Source organism: Propithecus coquereli, unplaced genomic scaffold (assembly GCF_000956105.1).
Source record: "Propithecus coquereli isolate 6110/MARCELLA unplaced genomic scaffold, Pcoq_1.0 Scaffold25, whole genome shotgun sequence".
Taxonomy (NCBI): domain Eukaryota; kingdom Metazoa; phylum Chordata; class Mammalia; order Primates; family Indriidae; genus Propithecus; species Propithecus coquereli.
This window is the reverse complement of record NW_012148063.1, coordinates 6095449-6120253: the sequence shown is the minus strand read 5'-3', so window position 1 is coordinate 6120253 and position 24805 is coordinate 6095449. Positions and strand designations below refer to the sequence as shown.

The 24805-nt window shown below is 48.5% G+C and overlaps 1 protein-coding gene across 1 annotated transcript in view; it reads right to left on the bottom strand.

Annotated features, from left to right (window-relative positions):
• ZDHHC14 (zinc finger, DHHC-type containing 14) overlaps nucleotides 1-24805 on the bottom strand; it is a 251495-nt gene that overhangs the window by 86344 nt on the left and 140346 nt on the right. The window contains exon 2 of the mRNA XM_012646807.1: nucleotides 20422-20582. Coding sequence (XP_012502261.1) covers nucleotides 20422-20582 — 161 coding nt within the window. The remainder of the gene's footprint in view (nucleotides 1-20421; nucleotides 20583-24805) is intronic.

The window sequence follows — 24805 nt, the reverse complement described above, 5'->3', positions numbered from 1 at the left end:
AAAGAAATGACCAGATTTGTTCTGGATACACACAGTGCTGATAAACAGAGCTGCCCAGCCTGGCGAGTCCTTGCTGTGGGCTTTCTCTAATAAGCATCTTCCAAGAACCAGGTATTGGAATAAGACAACAGCACATACTTTCCCTTTAGACAGAAGAAATTCTGCTCTGGGGGTGCGATGGGGCTGCAAAACAACCTCCCTGACAGTCAGAGCAGGGCAATGCAGCAACCAGCCACTCCTGGGTGATCTCATGTCCTCCAGACCTGCCCCCACTCCTCTTCTGGCTCGGAGCCTGGGATGAGGCAAGTTCATTCCCTGCCAGGCCAGGCTGGGGCAGGGGCCTTTCCAGGAAGCATTTCCCAGCTGCGGCCACGGTGTTCCCTGGGAGGTGGGGAAAGTATCCACTGGGCCTGAGGACTGGTGGCTTCTCCATCCAGGCCCTTGGGTCAGCTTGGCTGCTTTCCCCCTCCAGACTCTAGGCTCCTGGTGGGAGCAAGCACTTTGCTGTATTCACCAACACGTCTGGGATCCCAGCCCGGTGCTGGGTACCCGGGAGACACTCCATGGATCCTTGCGGAGCTAGCTCCTGTCCACAGGAAGGCCTCAGATCCAGACGTCCACGTCTGTCCCACCTCAGTCCCTTCTACCTCCTGGGCAGCTTCCGGCCACGAAGTGCACAGCTTTTGGGGGGTGGGGGAGTTCTAGGTTTTTCCCTGACTTGGACACAGTGGGTTGGGGGCGGTGGAGGTGGGAGGAGGTCTCGCTCTGAGTGGTGTCCTAGCTGACATGACCTGCATCCTCTGAGAGTCCGTCCACTCCCCACAGCGCTGTCTGTGCCTCATCTGCGTAAAATGCTCCTTTATAGATTTGAGGGCATTTTAAGTTGGTGAATCTCGAACATTACTGTGTAACAGGATCGATCGCTTGAGAAATGTGCTAGATGCAGACTTAGAGAGTCTGAGCCGTGGGTTCAGGACGGGGCCTGGAATCTGCACGCTAACGAGCAGCTCAGGCGCCTCCTGGGGGTGTGCTGACCTGGTGGGGGACAGCAGCTTACGGACTGTCCCTTGCTCCCACCGTGCAGAAGGGGTACAGCCTTTGCAGACCCTCTCAGGAGCCCGCACCCCAAGTCTGCTAGAGAGCTGCATGCAGAGCCCAGCCCCAAGCCCCGGTGCCACTAACAGAAAACAAGGGCCAGCACAGGGACTGTGGAGCGAGGCGGTGTCCCTCCCTCGCAGAGCCTCTTGTGCAGCAGTGCCAAGGCCACCCTAGGGGTGCTGGCAGCACCTTATCCTTGAGGCTGCGCTGGCCTCTCGCAGGCTGACCCCAGCGGGGCTGTCCTGGTCTCTGCGTCCTCCCTCCTGCCCAGCTGCGGTGGGGACCGGCTGCACTGCAGCCTCCCGGGCTCTTCTCATGGTTTCCCACTAAGCTCAGGCTGCAGCTGCGCAGTCTGACTGCCCCACGCACCTTTTCTGGCCCTTCCCTCCGAAAAGCCTTCTGAGTTGAGGAACTGAAATTATTTTGTTTGATAAGTTATAAACATCCAGGTTTCTCAGGGAACCCACAAAACCCTCAGATACTAAGAGGAAAAAGTATCTAAGATGCTCAGGGTTATCTATGTGTTGTGTGTTTAACTTTTAAATTAGGTTCATTTTAATTACTACTCTGTGCCAGGTGTGTGTATAGTTCGTGTCTCTTAATTACAAATCCAAGATAGCTGCTTTGTCGTGTTTGTCCCCATGTTTATCTGAGTGCTGGGACGCAGGTCTCGCACTTGGACTTTAAGACACTCATGTGCCTGCTGGGGAACCCACCTGCCGAGTCCGTCTCCAGGGGAAGGCGCTCAGTTGTGTGTGCACACATTTTACTACTGAAAAGGAATACACACGGGGTAAAAAGAAAAAAGCACGTGAACATTTCAGACCGCCACGGGATTCTAACCTGCACGAATGAAGGGGCCCTTGGCCTAGACCAAGTCCTGACACCTGACAACTCTCGGTAGGGACCTGACGAGAACTCAGTAGACTCTGAGCTTTGTCCTGGCCCTGCCGCATCCGTCAGTGGCGTGCTTCTCCCGCCCACAGGGCAGAGTGGATACCACTCTCGAGTGGTTGCCAGAAGCCACAGTGAGGTGCTCTGAAGCAATTCCCTAGAAAGGATAGCCCCTGCCTGGGGACAGCCAACACAGCCAAGCTCTGAGGACCTGGGCTCCCCCAAATGTCATCCTGCAATCTGCATTTTAAGTGCTGGTCATTTTTCGGTTTTGTTTTCTTATGGGCTTCAATTCTAAACAACTCATTATAGCCTCATTCAATTCTTATTTCTTAAGTTCCAGAGGGTTTGTGATTAGACACAGTATCCAGCTCAATGCCTCATAATGTGCTTGTATAAGCAGTTTGCTGTTTGCAGCTTCTTCAGGTTAATGCTGCGGTCCCTGTTAGGCCCCCACTCCCTCTCCCCTATGGAAAAACTGTCTTCCACAACACTCAGGACGGGGGTGCGCACAGCAGGAGGTGAGCAGGGCAAGGGAGCGAAGCTTCATCTGTATTAATATTTACAGCCACTCCTCATCGCTCACATCATGGCCTGAGCTCTGCCTCCCCCGTCACCCCGGTCCATGGAAAAACTGTCTTCCACGATACCGGCCTCTGGTGCCAAAAAGCTTGGGGACTGCTGGGTTAATGCATCCATCCCTCATAATGCCTCTTTGAGTCAGGCAAGGCCGTTGTATCCCATGATTCAGATGAAGAAACAAAGTGCCTACAGAGAATTCGTGATTTGCCAAGGCCAGGCAATGAGTAAGAGGTATTGCTTAATAAATGCTTCTTCAATGGATATCTACAGAGTTTAATGTAATGACATTTACTGATTTTTTTTCTTATGATCATAAAAGTAACACATGCTTATCATAGAGATTTTAGAATATCAGAAACATATAAAGAAAAAAATTAAAATCACTTGCTAGTCCAATCACACAAAAAATTTGTGTATTATTTCCTTCCAGTCATTTTTCTGGGCTTCTGGATATGTTAAGATCACCATGTACATACAATTTTGTACTTTGCATATTTTCATTGAAATTGTATCAAGATAATTTTTATAAGCCATTAGATATTTTTGAAATCAACATTTCAATGACCTCCTTAATAAGAGTCATCACAGAGGTATGCCATAATTCATTCGTCCATTCCACTACCTTTTTACAGTTAAGTTGCTTCTAATTCTTTATGGTGTTGTGAAGAATTCTATAATGAACATCTGCATATTTATTTTCAAGTAAGGTTTCAGTTTCGCTCCGTGCAGCCCTGTAAACGTGTGCCTATTTCAATTGCGCTCATATTGTACTTCTTCCCTCACTATGTCATTTTGGTTCCTCACATTCATTTCTAAAACTTGATACAATGTGGCAAGATAGCTCCTAATTCTCTCTCTACAAATTCCAGGTATTTAAGAGCTTTTCTTCCAGATTCTTTTCTGGGCAAAACACTTATAACTGGTATAACTTCAAAATAATATTCATGACAACCTGAAGCTTGAAATGAGGAGAAACAAAACAGTGAAAGCAATGATTTGAATATGACTTTAACTAAGAAATGAGACGTGTTCATGAAACATGAGCAGCATTTGTCTTTCAAGAAGATGTCCTCTGAGATGGCAGAGGGGTTGAGCTCTCCCCAGCAGACACGGGGGCAGATTCTTTCCACTAACGCAGGCACAGGGTGGCTGCCAGTACAGCCCTGACATCAGTGGCCAATCATGACCACATAAAGGGGCAATGACTGATTTTGGAGAGAGGTTTTCAGCGTGCTTTCTGGGGAGCAAAGCTGTGCTGGAGAAGACAGCATCAGCGGGGAGGGCGGGCGGACTGTGCCACATCAGCCTCCCCGCGCCGACAGCTCCCAGTACACCTGCTCCAGAAAGGCTGCCGGGCAGCAGGTGCCTGGCTACAGCCCACTTGTCCCAGAGAGATGACATTGGCTCTGATGGCCAACCGTGTCCTTAGGAATCACCTCTGCATTCTGCTTCCGTAATCACCATCAGACTCTCTGTATCCATAATTGCCAAAATGTGCAAATAGTTACTAAAATATTGGTTAAAGAAAACCAACAACCATTTGTCATCGGGGAAGAGCAGTTGTTAACTGCTTTTATCCCGGCAGAGCTTCATGGGAAGGCTGAAAACACTCCCCACCATCACACTGTTTGTGTGTTTTCAGCTGTGATAGTTCTGAAGCATGCTAGACTCAGAAGCGCTCGCTTTCACTTGTATTGTAGAGTTGGAGGGAGACCCCGCTCCCCAGACTGGGAGCTGAGCCTGCAGGCCCCGTTTCCAGACATCTCTCCTCTAGCAGGCTCCTCCCTCCCTCCCTCCGACCTTGGCCAGGACAGAAAAGAAGCCTCGGGCAGGAGGAATCTTGGAAGGAAGAGGACTCTCCAGTTGTGTTACTTGAACTTCGTTATGTTGTTTTTTACCTACAAAGTTCACTTGGTGATTTTTGCAAAATGCCATCCCAGTGATTTTTGTTTTAGTGATGATGCCCTACAACCACCCTCCGTGCTGTCAAGTGGAAAAATGGAATCATAAGGGCCTGAAATGAGCATCCCAAACAGAAGAAATAAAGCCAAAACCACAATTCTGAGTCTTTCATTGCTTTAGCTGGAATCCAATCTTCCTTTATTGATGGGCCATTGCCTTTCTTATATCAGAAATTCCTCCTCCCCACAAACTTGGATTCCATTTCTGCACCGAAGTTATTAGTTTTGTTTTCCTTGAGACGTGGTAATGGCTGGATGTCAGGCTCTCTATTGGCTGCTCTTGTCACTAAACAGCCCATCTGTGGGCTGTCCGGGTGCTCAATGGCTCTTATACAGGTTTCCCCTGGTGATGCAGGCTAGCGGGTGGGAGATGAACCACCAGAACCCCAGGCATCAGTTGAATGGGAATCAGGGTGGCATGACTGTCACCCAGCTTGGGGTAATTATCTGCCCTTTCCTGGAATGGCAGCCTCTCCATTGGGGAGTGTGGACCTGTGCTCTCCCAGGTGGTGGCCACTGGCCACATGTGGCTCTTGAGCACCCAAAATGTGGCTAGATTTCAAAGATTTAGTACAAAAAAAGAAGCAAGTAAAATATTGCAATACTCTTCAAGTATTGATTACATTCCAAATGATAATACTTTGAATAATTGGGTTAAATAAAATATACTATTAAAGTTAACTTCACCTGTTTCTTGTTACTACTACAAAGTAGTTACTAGAAAACGTAACAGTGCATGTATGGCTTGCATTTGGGGCTCATGTTATATTTCTATTGGACAGCGCTGGTTTAGGCAATCAAAAACATTCACTGGAGTCAGAGGAAAATGACTATTTATAATAATAAGGGTGGCAATGGGGAAGGCAGTCCCCAAAACTCTGCCCAAATTTGCACAGCACAAGACCTCACGCTGGCGTGGCCTGCCTGCCTTTTCTAGTCTGTTTGCTTCAGAGCAGTGAGCCGAGAGCCATCTCTTGCTCATACCTTCCTCAGTGGTACAAGACTGAAATGAGGAAGTCTGCGACACAGAGGGGCCTAGCTGACAACAGGTGGACCACAAGTCCCTTATGTGTCTTGATGCTGAAGGTATTTTTAGAGCTAAATTTGCACATAAGAACAGCCAAAGTCCTGCCCCTAAAATAACCTTTGCCTTCCGCCTCATGCATCAGTGTAACACAATGCTGGACACGCATCTAACCACTCGCCTCTGCAGAACGTGAACAGCGACTCCCGCCTCACTGCGCAATCCCGTCCATTTCCGTAAAAACCACACGTACTGGACGAGCCATGGAGACTAAAAGCCAACACGGCAAAACCCGAGTTTCCTTTCCCTCCTGTCAGACAGGCACGCCTCCCAATCCCGACAGCTCCGTGGGCTCCCAGGGCCACTGTGCAGGCGCGGCGGCCCCCTCGCCATGGTGCTGCCACCCCGCCTCCTGCTGTGTCTGGCTGCAATCTGTCCCTCCCCAGCCGATCTGATCACCACTAGACAATCTCCCTCTGCTGCTCCACCGTGCCAGACGCTGACCAGGCCTGCATGTACGGCGTCTCATTACTCTTCCAGTAACCTGGCAAGACAGGTGGTGTTATACCGTCCCTGTGTTGAAGGGGACTCCGAGGCCAGAGGGCAGAGCGGCCTGCCCAGACCATGCCGCAGTGAGTGGTGGGGCCCGGGCCAGGCTCGTGGCCTCTCCTCCTCCCAGCCCTGTCTCAGTGTCACAGGGAGGGCGCCCTCCGCACACCAGTTCCCTGACACGGGCCCAGCCTTTTCTCTAACCCAAGTCTCCTGTCTCCCCAACTCTTCCTCCGTGTCACCCCTACCTCCCCTTGGCTTCACCATCAGAGTCAGAATTCTTCAGCTCGCCTGGGACCCACCCAGGCCCATGCGTAGCCTGTCCCTCAGTCGGTAACAGCCACCTTCCCCCCAAACCCTAAGCTCCCCACCGAGCCCAGGCCTGCCCTGAAGCCCCACCTGTCACTCCTGCCCCAGCCTCTACGTCAGCATCAGCCTCGCTCCCCTGTTCCCAGTCTTGGGGCCTCGGAACTGCACTAGGTACGCGCACGCTTCCTCTCCAGCTTGCCTGTGAAATCAACTCTTCATACAAATCCCTGCCTGGGTTTCAATTCAGGTATTTTCACTCCTTTCAAACCTTGCTCGGCCACCCAGATTCCAGACCTGCTCCTGCTTTCTGGTGACGAGAACTCCATCACCCGGGCGCTGCTTTCACTGACCCCTGCCCACGCAGTGTGGGTGACAGCAGGGGCTGGGCAGCCACGCAGGGGTTGAAACTGTGGCTCTGCCATTTACTAGCGGAGAAGCTTTTGGAAGCTACTTGTCCTTTCCATGCCTCAGTTTCTCCAGCTGTGAAGTGGGAACAATAACAGCACCTGCCGCAGAAGGTTGTCGAGAGGATTGAATGAACACATGCAGCACGGGAAAACCGTGCCTGGCATACAGTAGGTGCTGTGTAAGTATCAGCCATTCTCTTTCTGGGTTTTGCTTTCTTGCTTGCTCACATCCGGCTGGAGCAGCTGCTACCCTGCCGCGACACTAGCCAAATTCATCTGCTGTTCCCCGCCCTGCGTACAGCATGCGTGCCGGCCAGAGAACCCCGTCTGCGTTCATGTATTTTCCTTCTCAGCCACCAGCTTTGGCAATAAGGTGCCCTTCTCCTCGCCTCTGCCCACCCCAGCCCAGCACCCTCCCTCAGGCAATCCGCGTCTTCCGAAATCCAGCTCGGGTTTGTTTCCTCCGGATAACTCCCCGAGATTAATCTCAATTGGTCCTCCCCCAGCTCAGGGTCCCTTGGGCCCCCACATATTCAGCTTGCGTCACAGCAAGGGTTCTCAGCTGGGGGGATTTTGCCCCCCAGGGGACATCAGGCAATGTCATGTCAGAGATAATTTTACTGTCACAGTGCTAGCAGGTAGAGGAGGCAGGGATGCTGCCCAGCGTCCTGCAATGCGCAGGACGCACCCACAACAGAATGTCATCCGGTGACCGTGCTGAGGCTGGAAACCCTTCCCCACCATCATCTGTCCTTGCTGCTCCTCCGTTTGATAAGAAGCTGTCAGCGGTTTCGGCTGTTTGCCAACCCTCCAGCTAAAGTTCTCTTGAATCTTCTACAGTACCTAAGGCAGTGTCATGCTTAAAATAGATTGATTAACTGATAATGATTAATTTTCTAACTAAACAGCCATCCAAGAACATTTTTCATTAAATGTCTGGGATATGTCATCACAAGCTAAAAAATAAGCACATAAATATTTGAAACATTCTTTGCTCTTTGAGAGAAAAATGCAGAATTCTCTTCGTAGTCACCAACCTAAAGTTCTCCCATCTATAGGACAGATAGCTGCTGCCGCAGGGAGGGGCTGGGTCAGCCAGCCTCGTGCGGGACATCCAGACACAGTTATGCAGGTGAACCGTTCCCGCTCCGTTTCATTTCTGTGTTCTTTTCTAAGAACTTGACCTTTTCGTTGGCATTCACAGGATCAACATCGTATATGACAGCAAAATCTCATCATCTGCATCTAAGAGAAAATATGTCTTTTTTCCCTTGAATGGAAGTAGCTTTGAGAAAGGTGCATCTAAATGATCTAAAATTGATGTCGAGTCATTTAAGGCACAGGTGGAAAAGAACTGGGGCCCTAAAAAAGACCCCCTGAAACTGTCACCTGGTCTGTCAAAGGCCTCTCCTAAAAAATGGACGTTTTAGGAGATGGCTGTTTAGTTAGAAAAGTAATCATTATCAGTCTGAATAGAGGAGAAAGAGGACCGTGCACCCGTGTGCACCTCAGGCGGCAGTATTAACGTGTAGGTGTTTCGCAAACACCCATAACTCGGATGGGGGTTTATATAGAGTGCAGGTGACTAAGCCTAAAACTGACTCTGCCCAATAGCTGAGAAACAGCTGATAAGAGTCACAGGCATCCCTGTGTTATTCGTAACAAGTATCCCCCTGCCCAGTGGTCACTGGCGCCATGGTGAGCAGAGGAGCAGCTGCACCCCAAATGCCACACTTCACTCTCGGGCTTGCAAAGTCTACAATCCTTTCAACTGATCAAAACAAAATAGACAAAATGGGTTAGTCCGAGAGATTCCACTAACTATTTAGGTCCAATTCTTTGTATTCTAAATCTGTGCTGTCCAGGACGGGAGCCGCTAGTCTATGTGTCCATTCTGCTGAGCTCTTGCAATGCGGCCAGTCTGAACTGAGATGTACTCTAAGTGTGACATACACACCAGATTTCCTAGACTTAGTATAAAAAAAGTAAAATATTACCTTAGTACTTGTTTACATTGAACACACATTGAAATGATAATATTTTGGATACATTGAGTTAAATAAAATATATTACTAAAATTAATTTCACTTGTTCCTTTTTATTTTTTTTTTGAGACAGGTCTCACTCTTTCACACAGTCTAGAGTACAGGAGCAGGATCGCAGCAACCTCAAACTCCTGGGCTCAAGCAATCCTCCCACCTCAGCCTCCTGAGCAGCTGGGACTACAGGTGTGAGCTGCCGCGTCCAGCTAACATTTTTTTTGTAGAAATGGGGTTTTGCTATTTTGCCCAGGCTGGTCTCAAACTCCTGGCCTCAAGCAATCCTTCTGCCTCGGCTTCCCAAAATGCTGAGATTACAGGCGTGAGTCACCACGCCCAGTGCCTTTTTTTACTTTTTAAACGTCACCACTGGAACATCACCACTCACACCTGCAGCTCGCATTTTGTTTCTGGCGGACAAGTTGCTGGCATCGCTCCCAGTGTGTTACATTTGAGTCCTGCGAGGGCTGTGGGAGATTTCAGCCTGTTTCTATTCTATTGATTTCTACTGAGTGCAAAGACCAGCTCACCCATTCACTCACTCACGGATACTTGACTTCAAGTTTCCTTCCTTGAAGGAACATACAGAGATGTTCTAAAGGGCGCACCCTGAATTGTGACGCCACGTGGCATGGCACTCACCCACCTGGACGTCTGTTGTCTCCTAGAAAGTGCTATCCCTACTTTCCAAAGGAATGGGCCTCACTTCTGCCCACCTATGTAAGCCAAATTTTTCCTGCAGGAGCCTTGGAAGGTAAATGTGGATAAATGAAAATTTCCTCACAAAACATGGTGGTAGGAAGAGCCCTCATGGGCCTGCTCACTTTCCTCCCAGGTGGCACTACCTTCTGTCCTCCCTGTCCTCTCTGTCTGTCCTCTCACCTGCCAATGCCAGCTACAGGTGACTCCCAGGGCCACCCGTCTCAGACTTTGGACTACACAGCAGGCACTGGCTGAGTCATGTTCTTAACCTCAGAACTGATCTACCAGAAACACAAAATAAACAGTTAATGTATCTCCCATCACTTAGACAAAGTTTTCCAGGGCACCGAAGGGAAGGGAGACAGAGCCCCACCAAAGCTGGCTGTCAGCCCCCACGGAGATGCCAGGAAGGCCACTCAGAAAGCAAGTGGTGAGTTGGCCCGATCCTAGCAGAGTTTCAAAGGGTGATGATGCTGGCACAGTTTCGATAATGTCACAGACCTGTGTGTGGACCCCGAAGACGACACCTCACCAAAGTCCTGTGTTCACAGAGTGCGTGAGCACAGAATGACCTCAGGGCATCTGTGGGAACGAAGATTCTCTCCTTCACCAAACTCTGGTCTGGCATCTCTGAATGCTCACTCTCCACTAGGCCTGGTTTTGGGGCTCTACTGCATTGTCCAATTTCAGCTAAAATCCTGCGAGGTCAGGATAGCCAGAGGGGCCCCCTCCCTCACTACCTGATCGGGTTCCTCACCCAAGGAGTGTCTGGTCACCCCAGCCTGCCTTCAGCTAGGATCCCGTTAGGGCAGTTGAGCCGGAACCCTCCTCAGCCCTGGCGTTTCCTCTGAGCAGTTTTCCCTTCCCTGACCCCACCTTGCCCCTCGGCTACCCGCTCCCACCTTTCCTTGTTGTGTCTGGAGTTGAGCCCAACGTCTGCTGCAAAACCCCATCGCACTCTCCCACAACCTTTCCTGTCTCCCTCAGTAAAGTCTTCTTAGTGTTTTAACAAATGTCGTGAAGAGATTTTTCTTTAACAGTCACGGGATAATCACGCTATGAGCCTGTTGTCCGGCAAGTGCCTCTTGGTTAAACCTGATCCTCAGTCCTGACTCCAGCCACAAAAACCACGCAGCCAGGTGTGGGACGGTCCCCAGTCCGGTGAAAGACAAGCTCTCCCAGTGAAAGAAGCAGCAGGGAAGGGCCCGGCCTCTTGGGCCGCAGCCCCTGCTCTCTGAGTCCCGTGTCGGTGTGGCTGGGACCCCCGCTCGGGGCTCCTCCTGCCGCAGGCACATCCTTGCCGGGGCCCATTTCCTCTGTCCTCACTGAGTCCTTCGTTTCCTTTGGTTCCTGAGCTGCCTTTCATGCCACCTCTACATTTGTAATCAAAGTGCCTCCCACTTCCTGAGCACAAAGAGCCCGATCCTCTCTCGATTAACCTCCTCCAAGGGGACTTTGCTCCTGAAAAGCCAGCCTCGCCTCCCCTCCTCTCGCCCAGGCACCCACCACAGTGGCAGTCACCTTCCAGAACCTGTTTCTCCCAACACACGCCCTGCCGGTTCCTGGCCGAGGCCCTTATCCTTGGCTTCCCTCTGAAACCTCACTGACTGGCTGACTCATGCCCTCACTCAGAGAGCTATGGTTCCATCATCTCTCCATCCTCCCAGCACGCCCGTTACCGTCCTAATGATAGTAACAATCCAGTGAGTCATTTAGATATCTTACTTGCTCTGCAGTACCTGCAGTTTACTTGTTGAATTTACATGGGTGTGCACGTAGCTCTGCGTTCTAAAATTAACCGAAGACGTCATTCCTTCTGTTGAAACAGTTGAACAGGCTAAGCTTCTGGAGTATTGAGGTTCCCAGATGTTCATCATCAAGCAAAGGAGAAAGAAGGATTTATTTGTAGAATCATAGAATGATAACGCCGGAATGGATCTTTGCATTCAGTAGGTCTATTTTACACACACTAAAATTGAGGCCCAGAGAGGTCAATGCACTTCTCAAAGTCACACAGTAAGTGGAAGTGCTGGGATTCAGGCTCAGTCAATTTAGCTACAGATTCTGTGCTTGTAACTATACATTTTACTGATAATAAAAACGTATATGGACTTTGAAATCTGAGAAGCACTATCCGTAGAGAAGGTGTTTATTAATACAGTTATTTTTAATAAGTAATCATAAAGAATAAGATGCTACTTATCTCAGAGGCACTGCAGGAGGGAGGTTATTAGACTGAATGTTCAAACTCCTAAAAATATGACAGTCCTGAGAATTTAAGCGGTGAGGAACTAAGTGGGAGAGGAAGGTCACTAGGTGGGAAGTGGGAGGCCCTAGGGCTGTGCTTCTCAGCTTTCATGCGAGTCACTTGGGATCTTGTAAAAATGCAGATTCCAATTCAGTAGGCAGATCGGTCTCCCCGGCGATGTTGCTGTTGCTATTCCAGGGACCTCACTTTGAGTAGCAAAGACTTAGAGATGCAGTTTCAGAAGCAAAAATGTCAAAGGAGAGGTATACAGTACCCGGACTTGGGGCCAGACCCCAGGCCAGGGTTCCGGGCCTGTCACTGACGAGCTGTGTGAGAGCGGCCGGGTCTGGACTTGTTTCCAAGCTTCAGTTTACTCGTCTGTAAACTAAGGGAGACGTCTGGGACCATCTCCATGATTTCTGAGTTCCCTTTAAGCTGGAATGTTCTACAACTCGAGCACTGCAGGGGCCAGCACTCCCAGCGGAGGGAGGCGGGTCCAGAAAACTGGTGCAGGGACCATGCGTCACCAGCTTGCTCAGTGCCCTGGCTGGGTAAGACCGGCCTCGAATGTTCACTCACGTGCCCCAGACCACTCCCCCTCCCGCCGCCCAGATTCTTAACCGAGTGGCCCCAATGCTGCCATCCTTTTCATGTCACTCAATCCTTTGCTTCCCCTCCCTGCAGCCTCCGTTCCCTGTTCTCTTGGGGTGACCTTTTCCTCACCCCGGTTGTGTCACCATCCTTCCCCTTCTGTGGCCTTGTGTGTGAGAACTGATGACAATCACAGGACAGGCTACTTTTCAGCAAAGCGCATCAGCATTGCTCTGCGCCATCCTAGTGCTGACCCGACACAACTCTAAGGAAGGTGGCAACGGTGTGGAGAGGGAGAGAGACTTCCTCTTATCTGAAATGAAGGAATCGATTGGCCTTTTGGGAGGAGGCCATGGATTCTACAGAAGAGATTCCAAATCTGCACACACGTACAGACGTGCACGCCAAGTCTTGGACTACATGAAGAGGGACACCCAGGATGGGAAGCACCGCGGAGGCCGGAGTGCCCGTGTGAATTTAGGAATTAAGATTCCTAGGCTCAGTGCAGGGTGAGCACAAGAGTGTGATCTCCTCGAGTTCGATAACCCCCTCCCCTCAATTTCTCTTCCTGTGGAGAAGAAACTGCCACTCGCCATGCATGCAGCTATCAAGTGCGAACAGTTCTGCAGGGGTACGTGCCGAGAGGGGCGCCGTGGGACGGTTTCCAGAGCTAGCCAGGCACGTCTCCACTCCGGTCACCACACGGTGCGTCCCCCCCAACTTCAAAACCAGTAAACACACCAGCATCGGAAAGTGGCTTCAATCCCGACGCACGGCACAGCCCCACAGTTTGGATTTCTATCGCAAGAATAACATACGCTCCCGTGAACGGCCCGGATAGAAACCACACATCCTTCCAAAGCCCGTGGAGAAACATCATCTCTGGCCCTTTCTTCCCTCCAAACCAGACCCTTCAAAATCTTGTGATATTCCCCCAAATACTGTAATTTTCAGTTGTGACATCTGGTTTCCAGCTCTCCTGAGATGGGATTTCTTTCTTAAAGAGACAATCGTAAATTGAGACATTCTGAGCTGCCACCCGGCATCTGTGTAGGAGACTCACTGCCCGCTTTTCCCTAGTATCACTACACACTCGACGAATCTAGCATTTCCCCCAAACAAGGCATCGATACGTTTTTTATTCCTAGGATGCACTTTCTTCAGAAGCCCTTGTCTCCTCCAGGAGGCACTGCAGACAGGTGGGACTCCCCCGCCCCTCCTTCCTTCTCACACGTCACAGAACGTCTGGACAGCAGGACATTCCCCCCGGACAAAAGGGCCCCACATCTTGAGGAAGCTCCAGAGCAGAGTTCGGTTGTCTGGAATTTCGCTGCAGTTCTTCCTTCTCTGCCCACTGGGGCCCAGGACTTCTGCTTCTCAGCCCCTGGTGTGCTGGGGAGAGCAGCCAACAGGCCAGGCCAGGCCTGGACGACCCTGACAGTCTCAGGGGAGAGAGTGCAACCCCTGGGAGAGCGAAGTGCTACCCGCTGCACGGAGGTGAGAAGTCTCCCTCCCACCCAGGGCTTGGCCCCCCAGGGCAGCAGGAGGTGGGCAGTACCCAGCAGTATTGAGAGAGCACAGAGTGTGGTGCCAGATGGACTCGCACACGCAGGGCTCCTAGCTCCGGTCAAATGACATTTGGCAAATGGATTTCATTTCTGAGCACTGGCTTCCTCACAAATATGATAGGGACACTAATAGCGTCTAAACATCACGGAGCGGCTGCTGCGAGTATTAAATGAGATAATGCAAGGAAAGGGCAGAACCTGACGCCTGCACAGGACAAGCACTTGATGAAGAACAGCTACTAACACCAGCCTGCCTGCTCATCACGGCCCGGTAAGCCAAAAGCCCAAGGACACAGAAAGAGCACAGAGGGGATTTCACTTCACAGGCACAGGTAAATGCTTACGTGGGTGCATGGAAGAGAAAGGTCAAAAGCTAATGAGGTGGCACCGTAATAACTCTGGCGAGAGCAGGGCAGAGAGCAGCAGGGCAGAGAGGCTGGGGAGGCAGACAGGAATCTCACACCAGCAGGTGCAATTCAATCCTGGGCAGAGCTGCGGGCCCAGTCAAATGTTCACGAGATGCTGAAACAATCACTGCAAATAAAAACCGCACAGAGGATAAACTGCGGTGATTTTGGAGGTGAGTAGGGGATGGAAGTAAGAATCAGGGAAAGTGGTCAGAAGATGTCACCTTCTGAAAAGAAAACTGGCAAAAAGCAATCCAATCAGCCCCCTGTGACGCCTGCCTTCTCCACCTCCCAGCTGCGGGGAGGGCATTAAATATACTGTATCTTCAACAGTGTGACAACCACTGCACCGTACACAAAGTGACAACAAAGTACATGGAAGATTTGTCACAGATCAATCACAACCAACAGGCTACTACTCATTAGGCAAAAATAAATGAGACCATCAAATTTCAAAGCAATTTTATGGTGAATATTACCAACAGAAATAACCAACACAAAATGAAACTAATAATAGCTAAAAGAAATCCCAAAAAAGCCAAAACAACAACAAAAAACAAAATTTCACACGGTAAAATATCAACAAGACAATGTCTTAGTAGAAATAATAGTTCTATAAAAAATCCGTAATGGCAACTTTTATAATACAAAAAAGCTGATCAGTAAAAAAATCTTAGTTATAAATTTTTTGCAGAGAAGAAATTACTCCAGTAAAAATAATTTTAGTAAAATAAAAATGGAAATGGGAAAAAATTGGAAATAGTTTAACTGTGCAATAGAGAAAATTGATCAAGGTTTTAAATTGGCTTAAATAGTGTTCTTCCTTCTAGAGTATTTTCTTCGACAAAAATCCATTAGTGTCGTTAAAATTCCAATTAAAATGTTTCTACTTTTAAACACAGAATTAAGATGTCTTTGGGGAAAAAACTCCAGCAAGTCAAATTGGTGGGTCAAAACTTCCGTGGTCATGGAAACCCTCCCGGGAGATGCTCTGTCTAGGATGGGGTAGAGCTGTGCTGCTCACAAGCCCAGGGTCTCCCCAGGATTGGGAATTTGCTGTACCATGTTTCCTAAAAATCTCATCTAGAGGATACCTGTTTCAAAGAGTGATTTAGGAAATAACAAAAGATAGACTTTACTCTTAGAAATGGTGATTGGTTCTGTGTCCTACAAGAAAAATGGTTGAGTGATGAAAATTTAACCAAAGGTGGGGGGGTGGGGAGGGAGGGAGAAAGAGACAGAGGAGGAGGGAGACAGAGACAGAGAGGGAGGGAGAGAAGGAACGTGCCTGAGCGAGTGCACACAGGCGAGCATCCCCTGTCTAGGGACGTGGAGTCCTACCCACCACAGAGGTGCAGAGTGCAGGAGATAATTCTTCAGATTCTACCAGGGCACAAGTGAATTTTTTAAAGACCACTCAGCTTCCTTTGATTGGATCCACCCTCGCCAAGCAAGTTCAATCACTTATTTCGGTAACTGGTTTCTGCGACTTGGGAGAGAGTTTCCCGATAACTAGTCTTGCTTTTGGAGCCCCCGTTTCAGCTCCTAACGCTCCGCTGACTTCCCTGGTCTTGGCACCCTCAGGATGTCGGGCGGGTGGGAGGAGATGGCAGGTGGAGTGTGGGACAGAGAGGTAGCCTGCCACTTCCCCATCTGAATCAGGGGAAAAGGTCTATCCCTAGTAGAAATTCAATGCTTTGATCCTGTGATTTCTCATACAGTATCTCGTCATTTTTTCCTAACCCCAAATCAGTGCTTCCTATCTGATCATCCTTGGGTGCACTGACAAAATCGAGTTTCCGAAACTGAAGATTCCTAGCAGGCCTCCAGGGACCCAGCTGCCCCCGCCCCCTGCTGCTATTCTTTGATGTCTTTTTAGCTGCAACCTAAGTCATTGGGAACATTCTTTCAGAAGAAAGAAGTGTAAGGCATTTCAAGAGCCTTGTATCCCTCTCTGAAGCCCAGAGCCCTCCTCCTCCCCTCCTACTCCTCTCAGAAGCCTGAAGACAGGGGAAGGATTTGTTCAAATCCTTGGCAAATCTTCAGTAAATTACTCAGATGGCTGATTCCAAGAGGCTATTATGGGCTTCTATAAGTAACAGATATGCAACGGATAATTAGAATTAATAACCCCTAATGATACAAAGTTTCCAAATCTAATTTTTAATTTTTCCTTCTTTAGCCCGATAGCACCAAATAAATGTGTTGAGATTTCACTGAAATGTAATCTCATTTTCCAAAGCCAAGTAGTATGCGGGAGGACTCCTTCTGAGGAATCAGACCAGTGATGGAGCGTCCCCAGCCTGCCTGCACCTGCGCCCTTCTGCAGCCCTGAGCAGGGACAGCTGAGCAGGCGGGCGATGGTCCCAGAGACACCGTACCAGCTCCGCCATGTATTCCTGCCACACTTCAGGCAGCTTTTTATGAGCACCTATGTTTGCAGATGGTGAAGAGAGAACTGGGTGGGGAAAGGACAGATTTTTTTAAAAAACCAACAAACTACCATTTACCACCTGCAATGTGCCAAGCACTTTCCCTAAAATCTCTAATCCTAACAAATACCACAAAAGATATCTGTCATTACCTCTGTTTTACAGATACGAGCACAGAGCGATGGTGTTTCAAAAGCCGTAGTGCCTGCCTAAGTCACATAACCAGAGAGTCGTGAGCCGGGGTTCGAACTCATGTCCGAGGGTCTGAGAAGCCCTTTTCTTCGAAGCACCCAACCCATCTTTCTCCTCTCCCCCTTCCCCTCCTCATCCTCCTCCTCTGTTTTCTGTTTACGGCTTTATTGAGCTGTAATGTACAGACGATAACCCACTGAAAGTATGTGCAATTCCGTGAGCCTGCGCAACCACCACCACCATCTAACTTTGAACCATTTCCATCACCCCAATGAGCCCTGCACGCCCACCCCCCAGCCCCAGGAAATCACTAATCTGCTTTCTGTCTCTAAAGATTTGTTCTTTCTGGGCAAAAAGGAATCACACAATATGTTGTCCTTTGCATCTGGCTTCTTCACTTAGTACACTGTCCGTAAGGGTCATCCAGCTGTGCATGAATCAATACTTCGCTCCTTTTCATTATTTAATAGTATTCCACTGTGTGGATACACCACATATCGATCATCAATTCATCCTTTGATGGACATTTGGGTTGTTTCCAGTTTTTGCCCACTAGGTATCATGCTGCTGTGAGTATTCACATACCAGTCTTTGTGTGGCGGTAAGTCTTCATTTCTCCTGGACATACACTTAAGGGTAGAATTGCTGGATCATACGGTAACTGTGTTTAACTTTCAAAGGAATTTTGAGAAACTGTCTTCCAAAGTGGATGTACCATTTTACATTCCCACTAGTAATGTATAAGCTTCCAGTTTCTCCACATCCTCACCAATATTTGTCATTGTCAGTCTTTCTGATTAGGGCCATTCTAGCGGGCGTGAAGTGGTACCTCATTGGTTTTGATCTGCACTTGCCTACAACTAACGATGCTGAGCATCTTTTCATGTGCTTACTGGCCATTCACACATCTCCTTTGAAAAAAAGTCTGTTCCTGATTTTGATAATTTCTCTCTCTCTCTCTCTCACTCTCTCTGTCTTTAGGATAGCTAAAGGTTTGTCAATTGTATTGATCTTTTCAAAGAACTAACTTTTGGTCACATTGATTTTTTTCTATTATTTTTCTATATTCTATTTCACTGATTTCCTCTCTAAACTTTATTGTTTCTTTACTACAGCTTGCTTTGAGTTTAGTTAGCTCTTCTTTTGATAGTTTCTTAAGATGGAAGCTTAGTTACTAATTTTTTCCTATGTTCTGCCCCCTTATAAAGGGAAGTGGCTGGTTTTCATAGCTTTCCCTGTCCTGGTAGAACTTCCTCACCTTTGCAGGTCAGGCTGGAGATGGGAGCAGCTCCAGCAAGAAGCCACAGATTCCCGCGACTGTTACCCAGTTTCCTGTAGTTTCTCTCAGATACCGCTCCTCAATTCAGCCAAATTCCAGAACCATGAAATGGTTGTTTCTGACAATTTTGTTCGGCTTTCTCATTGCTTTTTGTGGAGGAAATTTGCCAATCTACTCATTCCCACCCCGCCAAAGTCCTGCTTTTAAAGCCCCTCTTCTTTCCTGAAAGGAAACAAAGTTCCGGGCTCACCCTGTCTCCAGTCTAGTTCTCTCGCAGGATCGATGCCTTTGGGGCCTTTGGGGCACAGCTGGTTTTAAAAAAGCACTCAAGTTGAAAAATATTGCTCTGAGGTTATTAACTTTAACAACAATAACAACAGAAATGTGCTTGCGTGGATTCCCTCCCTCTCAACTTCTCCACTACCAGTAAGGATGAAAGGAAATTGTGCAACTTAGAATCTGCGTTTTTAACAGCGAATTCGAGTGGCACTCTTTATCATCCACTTTGTAAGAAAGGCAGAAAATCTGTTCCTCGTCTTGCTGATTTTGCACATGTTCCTTGTACTAACCAGGAGGTGGGGGTCACTGCAGGAAATTGCGTGTCACCCCCAACCTAGGGGCTGGGCTCTTGCACTGAGTAGAGGATTTTCAAGCTACATGCTGACGTAAGGTGGGCGCAGACTATGCAGTTTCTGTAGGTCCAGTTTTATTCCTTGAAGGAAACTGGGCCTGACCTCCCTCCCTCTCCCCAGTGACATGACTCGCTAGAAAGAACAAGGGCTGAGACCTGGGTTCTAGGCTCCAGCTCTGCCACTTTTGCCCATCAAAGCCCCTCTTTGGGGCTTTGTTTCCTTATTAACACATAGTTTTCCTTAAGAGTTTGCTTGCATGTGGAAAACATGGATGGGCTTCAAAAATGATTAAAGTGCTATAAAATGCAAGACTTTAAATTATGAATCGGCGTGCCCTCCATCGGAATCCCAAGATGCAGAGGCTAAGAAAGAGATGGTCCCCGTTGCTGCTTCTTCCTCCCCCTTCTTCCCTACCTCAGAACACAAAACAGCTGCGGTCTACCGGATGAAACCATGCACTCCCACATTACCACTTCCCTCCCAGGTGATAGGAATGCAGGACAAAGGCAGATGCTGAGAGAAGGACACAGCTGTGCTTTAGCCCTTGAGGAATGGTAAGACCAGAATAGACACTGTCTAGAAAGATCCACAGCTGTACTTACTTGCACTGTGGATAAGGGGATCTCACCAGCTTTGGTGGAGGCTGCAAGGGAGTCCATAGGATAGGGGAATACTGGGAGAGACATAGCTCTGTCAAGTGATTTTCCAGGCTTAAACTTTATGTTCACACTGAGTCATCACAGCCCCTCTGCTGTGCTTGTGAAATTTACCAATGCCCCACAGCAAAGCTACATGTTCACAACTGCAAACTTTTGAGAACATTTAAGAGCAAGAAAAAGCTCTCTTTTTAATTAAAGACTTTAAAAGTTTGTTGCATCAGGGATTAGGATTTGTTTTAATATCTTCAAGATGAGTTATGAACTTTTTACCCTAGGGTTTTAATTTAATATCTAAGGAAAAAGAAAGCTATTCATTTCAACATATATATTCAACAGATATATTTTTGTCATACCTAAATAAAGGAAGTTCTGGATCCTAGGCCGGATAAATGAGACAGCGTCTAAGATGTAACCTCTCCTAGTTTTATGGGAACTAGTTAAGCTACATGATTGGAAAAGGGAATAAGGAAGCAGCAAAACCTGCAACTGCAGGTCTTTCAGGACGGAGCCTCTTTAGTAGGGCAGAATTGGACGCTTGGGTTTCAAAGAAACATCCAGAAACACTGCTCGTGGCGGCACGGGTGCCTTGCTTGCATGGGCAGCAGCCCCTGCCTCCAGAGCATCAGTCCCTCCGGCCTTACCTTCCATCCCTTCCACCCACCTTACAGCCCACCTCCTGTTCAGGCCATCCTGCAACCGACCCAGTGGATGAAGACTTACGGCCTCCCTCCTTGCCAGGTCACTCTTCACAGTGGCCCAGCGCCCCGCCCCTGCTGCCTGTCCTTCCGCACTGCGGCTGGGCACAGGTGGGAAGTGACCAAAGGCCAAGGGCAGACCCTCAGAGTTACCTATTTGCCTTTCCAGGTCGGCGGCTTCATCAGGCGTGGCTCGCGGGAGGACTCCAGGGTCGCTGAAGCTGGTGCGAAGCAGGGTCCCCATCACGAAGAAGAACAGGATGCCACCAACCACAGGGATGGCGGGGGTGATTTTCACTGCTAGATACGGGCAGCTGCCAACAGGTTGGGAAGGCAGGAGGGGTGGGGAGAAAGAAAGGAAATACAATGTTAGGAATCCACAGTAAGCAGTCTGTACCTTCTAAGAAGCCAAAAGTCTATCTGGAGGAGTGAAATTGATTTCCATTAAAAATTCATCTACACTAAGGATTTACTTTTGGGGAAGTCTGCAGCTCTATCCTGTGGACGATTTAACCCTTGCTCCCCAGCCACAATAGCCCAAGCCCTCTGCTCCCCCAGGGAGACGCTGGCAGAGGAATGAAAATAATTCTGCTTGTATAATCAATCTAAGATGTATAGAGCTTGTGTAAATATACATGTGTCTTTTGAGCTGTAATCACAGCTCATGAATCTGCAGATTCATAGATTCCACCCTGCCCTGGAATCACGTAATAGGAGAAGACATCAATTTAGTCCTTTCTTCATCAGAGTCGGCTTTTCCTACCTGGGTCAAACATCTCAGGGACTTTTGGCCAGCACAGAACTCTGAGGACTGTAAATCCACCTTAAAATGCCAAGAAACCATTTTTCAATATTTTAGAGGTATTCTATCCAAAAAAGGCTAACGAGCTATAGAAATGAACTTGCAGGCCAGTTTCTGAAGACGATTTAGAGGATTTCAGCTGCTGGAACATAACAATCTCATCTTTTCCAGAAGGCATTTGAGCTACCCAGTGATGAACATGGCCCGACTCTTAATTCTGTGAAAACCTCTTCCCTGTTTTCATTCTGACAAGCTGACTCGCAGCAGCGACTGTGAGGCATCGGAGAGAGGTGCTCTTGGGACAGACTGAAGTTTGTGCGAGGTCAGCGTCTGACGTCTGGCCTGAGATCCAGGTGTCCGGGCCAGGACAATGGGGAGCATAAGGGCCTGGCTGGTTGACCTCACAGGTGGCATGATTCAGGAGTGAGAATTAACTGGACACCTGCACCCAGGTGAGGATGGGGTCTGCGATGACCATGGTCAATCTATCATCACCACACTAAATGGTGTCATGGGTATCAAGGAACATGACACAAATCGTGGAATTATAATATCTAGAGTGGAAAGAGCTGCTAGACTGTCCACCTCATTAGGACAGGCCTGGTGTGGTAGCTCATGCCTGTAATCCCAGCACTTTGAGAGGCTGAGGTTGGAGGATCGCTTGAGGCCAAGAGTTCAAGACCAGTCTGGGCAGCATAGTGAGACCCCATCTCTACAAAAAATATGCTCTTCCATATGCTCAATACAAAGCAAAGAGGAGAGCTGGAGAAGAAAGGATTGGAAAACGCTGCTCAAGACTAGAGGCAGACGGGGGCCTTCGTCCTGGGAACGATGGGGAGCAGCATCCCATTGCTGGGCAGGTCTCTGATGGGAGGATGAAGGGACGTGGCAAGAGTCCAGGTCTTGAGGGCCACAGGCGTGATGCCCTTGCTGAGACCAGAGCCAGGACTGCTCGCACACAGGCCTCTGAGCGCCTGCGCACTTAGACACAGCTACCCAGCGGCTACGGATGCTGATGATGTGCGCCGCGGCTGCGTGAGAGATCCCTCGTTTTGGGAAATAGTCACCGCAGTATTTAGGAATAAAGTGGCATGATGTCGGCAGCTTACTCTCAAATGATCCAGAAAAGAAATTTTGTCTAAATGGAACAAATGGGATAAAATATTAAGAAGAGGTGAATCCGGCTAAAGGGTACATGGATGTTCTTTGCACTATTCTTAATTCTTGCAACTTTTCTGTAAGTTTGAAATTATTTCCAAATAAAAAATTACAGGAAAAAAAGAAATAAACACAGTCCATACTGAAGACATAAAATTAACTCCGGTACTAGATAATAGATTTTAATTGATATATATATTAGCCATATATTGTATTTATTATGATTATATATATTATATGGCTTATATTAATATATGGCACATATATATACACACAACAAAATGGTTAGGAGAAAGATTGATGGTATAGAATTTTCCAGAAAAATTTAAATTCACAATTCAACATAACTGTGCAACTGGTTGTCAAACACAGGAATCGGGGTGTGAATTTGAATGCAACAGTCTCTGTCTCCCCGTTAAACCTGCGCCTGCCCCTGCAGGGAAACTCGGGTGGGCTGGGGCTTTTCTAATCACAGTATGCAGGTAACAGGAAGTCCTTCAGTCACTTTCAGTAGCAAACAGCCTCATTTAAGTAAATAAAAGTGTAACGATCTTAATAGTGGAAACTATCAACCTGATTTTAAGTTAACCCCTCTCCTCTTCCCCAGGGCTAGCTGCAGTTTCTGCCCCTCCACGGAGCAGGGGAGTAGGATGCGGGGCGGGAGAGCGCCCACTCCAGTAGCTCTGCACAAGGTGACTGCGCTGCTGCGCTGGGTCTACCAGGCTTTAAAGCAGACTCTGCTGAGCCTGAGTGCACCGTCCTTCTGCTCCTCTCTGCCTCCTTCCTGCTCCCCTACTAAGGGGCAGCAGCCTTCCTTCCGCCCAGCGCGCCCTGCCACCTCCCCTCCTCTCAGGAGCCCCTCTCTGTCTTCTCCCACCTGGGAACAGCAGGAACAGCGACCTCATCCCTCTGCCTGCCACAGTGGTCCCTGTCTCTCAGTCTGTCCTGCCTGCCTGCTTCCAGCTCCCATCACACATGTCCCTGGCTCAGAAGCCCTCAGTGACTCCCCTGCTCCTGCCAAATGAAGTTCAAGCTCCCTTCCTGGCACCCCAGTCCCATCCAGTCCCCTCCTCATGCCTCCACACTGCCCCTCTCCGCAGCTGACCTCCGGGCGTCTCAGCAGGCCACGAGCAGGCCCTGCCATCCAGCCTGGTGTCCGGAACGCCCTTCCCTCCCATCTCGGCCTGTTAAAGCACCCAGCTGCCCAATTCCAGCTCGGTATCGCTTCCCATAAAGACCTTGGAAAAGGTGTTTCTGGGTTTAGCGCTAAGTGGAAGTGATTGCTTCTTTCTCTGAGCCCTCATAATATGTTCGTGTCTCCCCTCCCTACGGTACCTGTGGCTATTGTGGACACGCCCGTGAGCCTCAATGGACTGACAAGTCCTGCAGGGCGAGACTGGGCCCTCTTCCTCGCTGTGCCCTTCCCAGCACCGACCACCGTGCCTCACATGGCACAAAGGGCTACCACTGCCATGTTTGATAAATATTTTCTGAGTAACTGAAGGAAAGGAATTCACTCAGTGACTTTTACTGTAACACAGAAAGAGGAGGAAAGTCAAATCGGCTCTCAGTCCTCAACATCAACGGCGTATCTTGCGTCTACATTCTAGAACTTCTCTGCTCTTCTAAGCTTGCTAGGTCTGGTAACAGATGCTAAGGATCTGCCCTGTCTTTGAGGCTTCCTCGGCTGAGAGAAGAGTCCTTAGCTCCTCACGCTGACGGTGCATTATACTCACGTTCTGTGAGCATTAACTAGAATCTCTAAGACCTTCTATGCCGGCAGTCCCCAACCTTCTTGGCACCAGGGACGGTTTTCATGGAAGACAATTTTTCACGGGCCCGGGAGTTGGGGGATGGTTTTGGGATGATTTAAGCACATTAAATTTATTGTGCACTTTATTTCTATTATTATGTTGTAATATATAATGAAATAATTATACAATTCACCGTAGGTTGGGGACCCCTACCCTAGGGAATGTTAAGCTGATAAATTTACCTTAACACTCTGGACCAACAGCAGCGGTGCACTCCCCCTTGCTAGAGGATAGTGGCTTTCCTTTGCCTGAAGACAATGTAGAGGTCTCACCTGAGGAGGATGCCTTCCAAGATGCTGCTTCCTCTTCTCAGGATTTGCCACAGTCCCCTTCAGTGTTTCTAAACCAATAATTAGGGTCAAGTTTCATCATGGCCTAATTGAAGAAGCACTGTCCCTGTTTTGGAATAAAAAGGGTTATTCACCAAATATGTACTGGCAGAATTGGAAGAACATACCAGTGGATGGATCTTGGTGTAAGTGTGGGGAAAGTGATCCAAAGTAAAGATATAAATTTGTTGCCTGTAAACCCAATGATCTAGAAAACCTTAAAGAGACTGAATTAACTGAAATGGATAATTTTGAGCCCCAGTCATTAGGGAGACAGGGGCTCAAAGGAGGTTATATTAAGAAAAATGAAAAAGTTGCATTTCTTTGCACACCAGAATTTGTGGGCTACCACTGAAACATCTTTTAATTGGCCAGTTACTTCACTAGATAAAGTAACGATGAACGGTCTTTGTATCCTCTTGTTTCTAATGCAG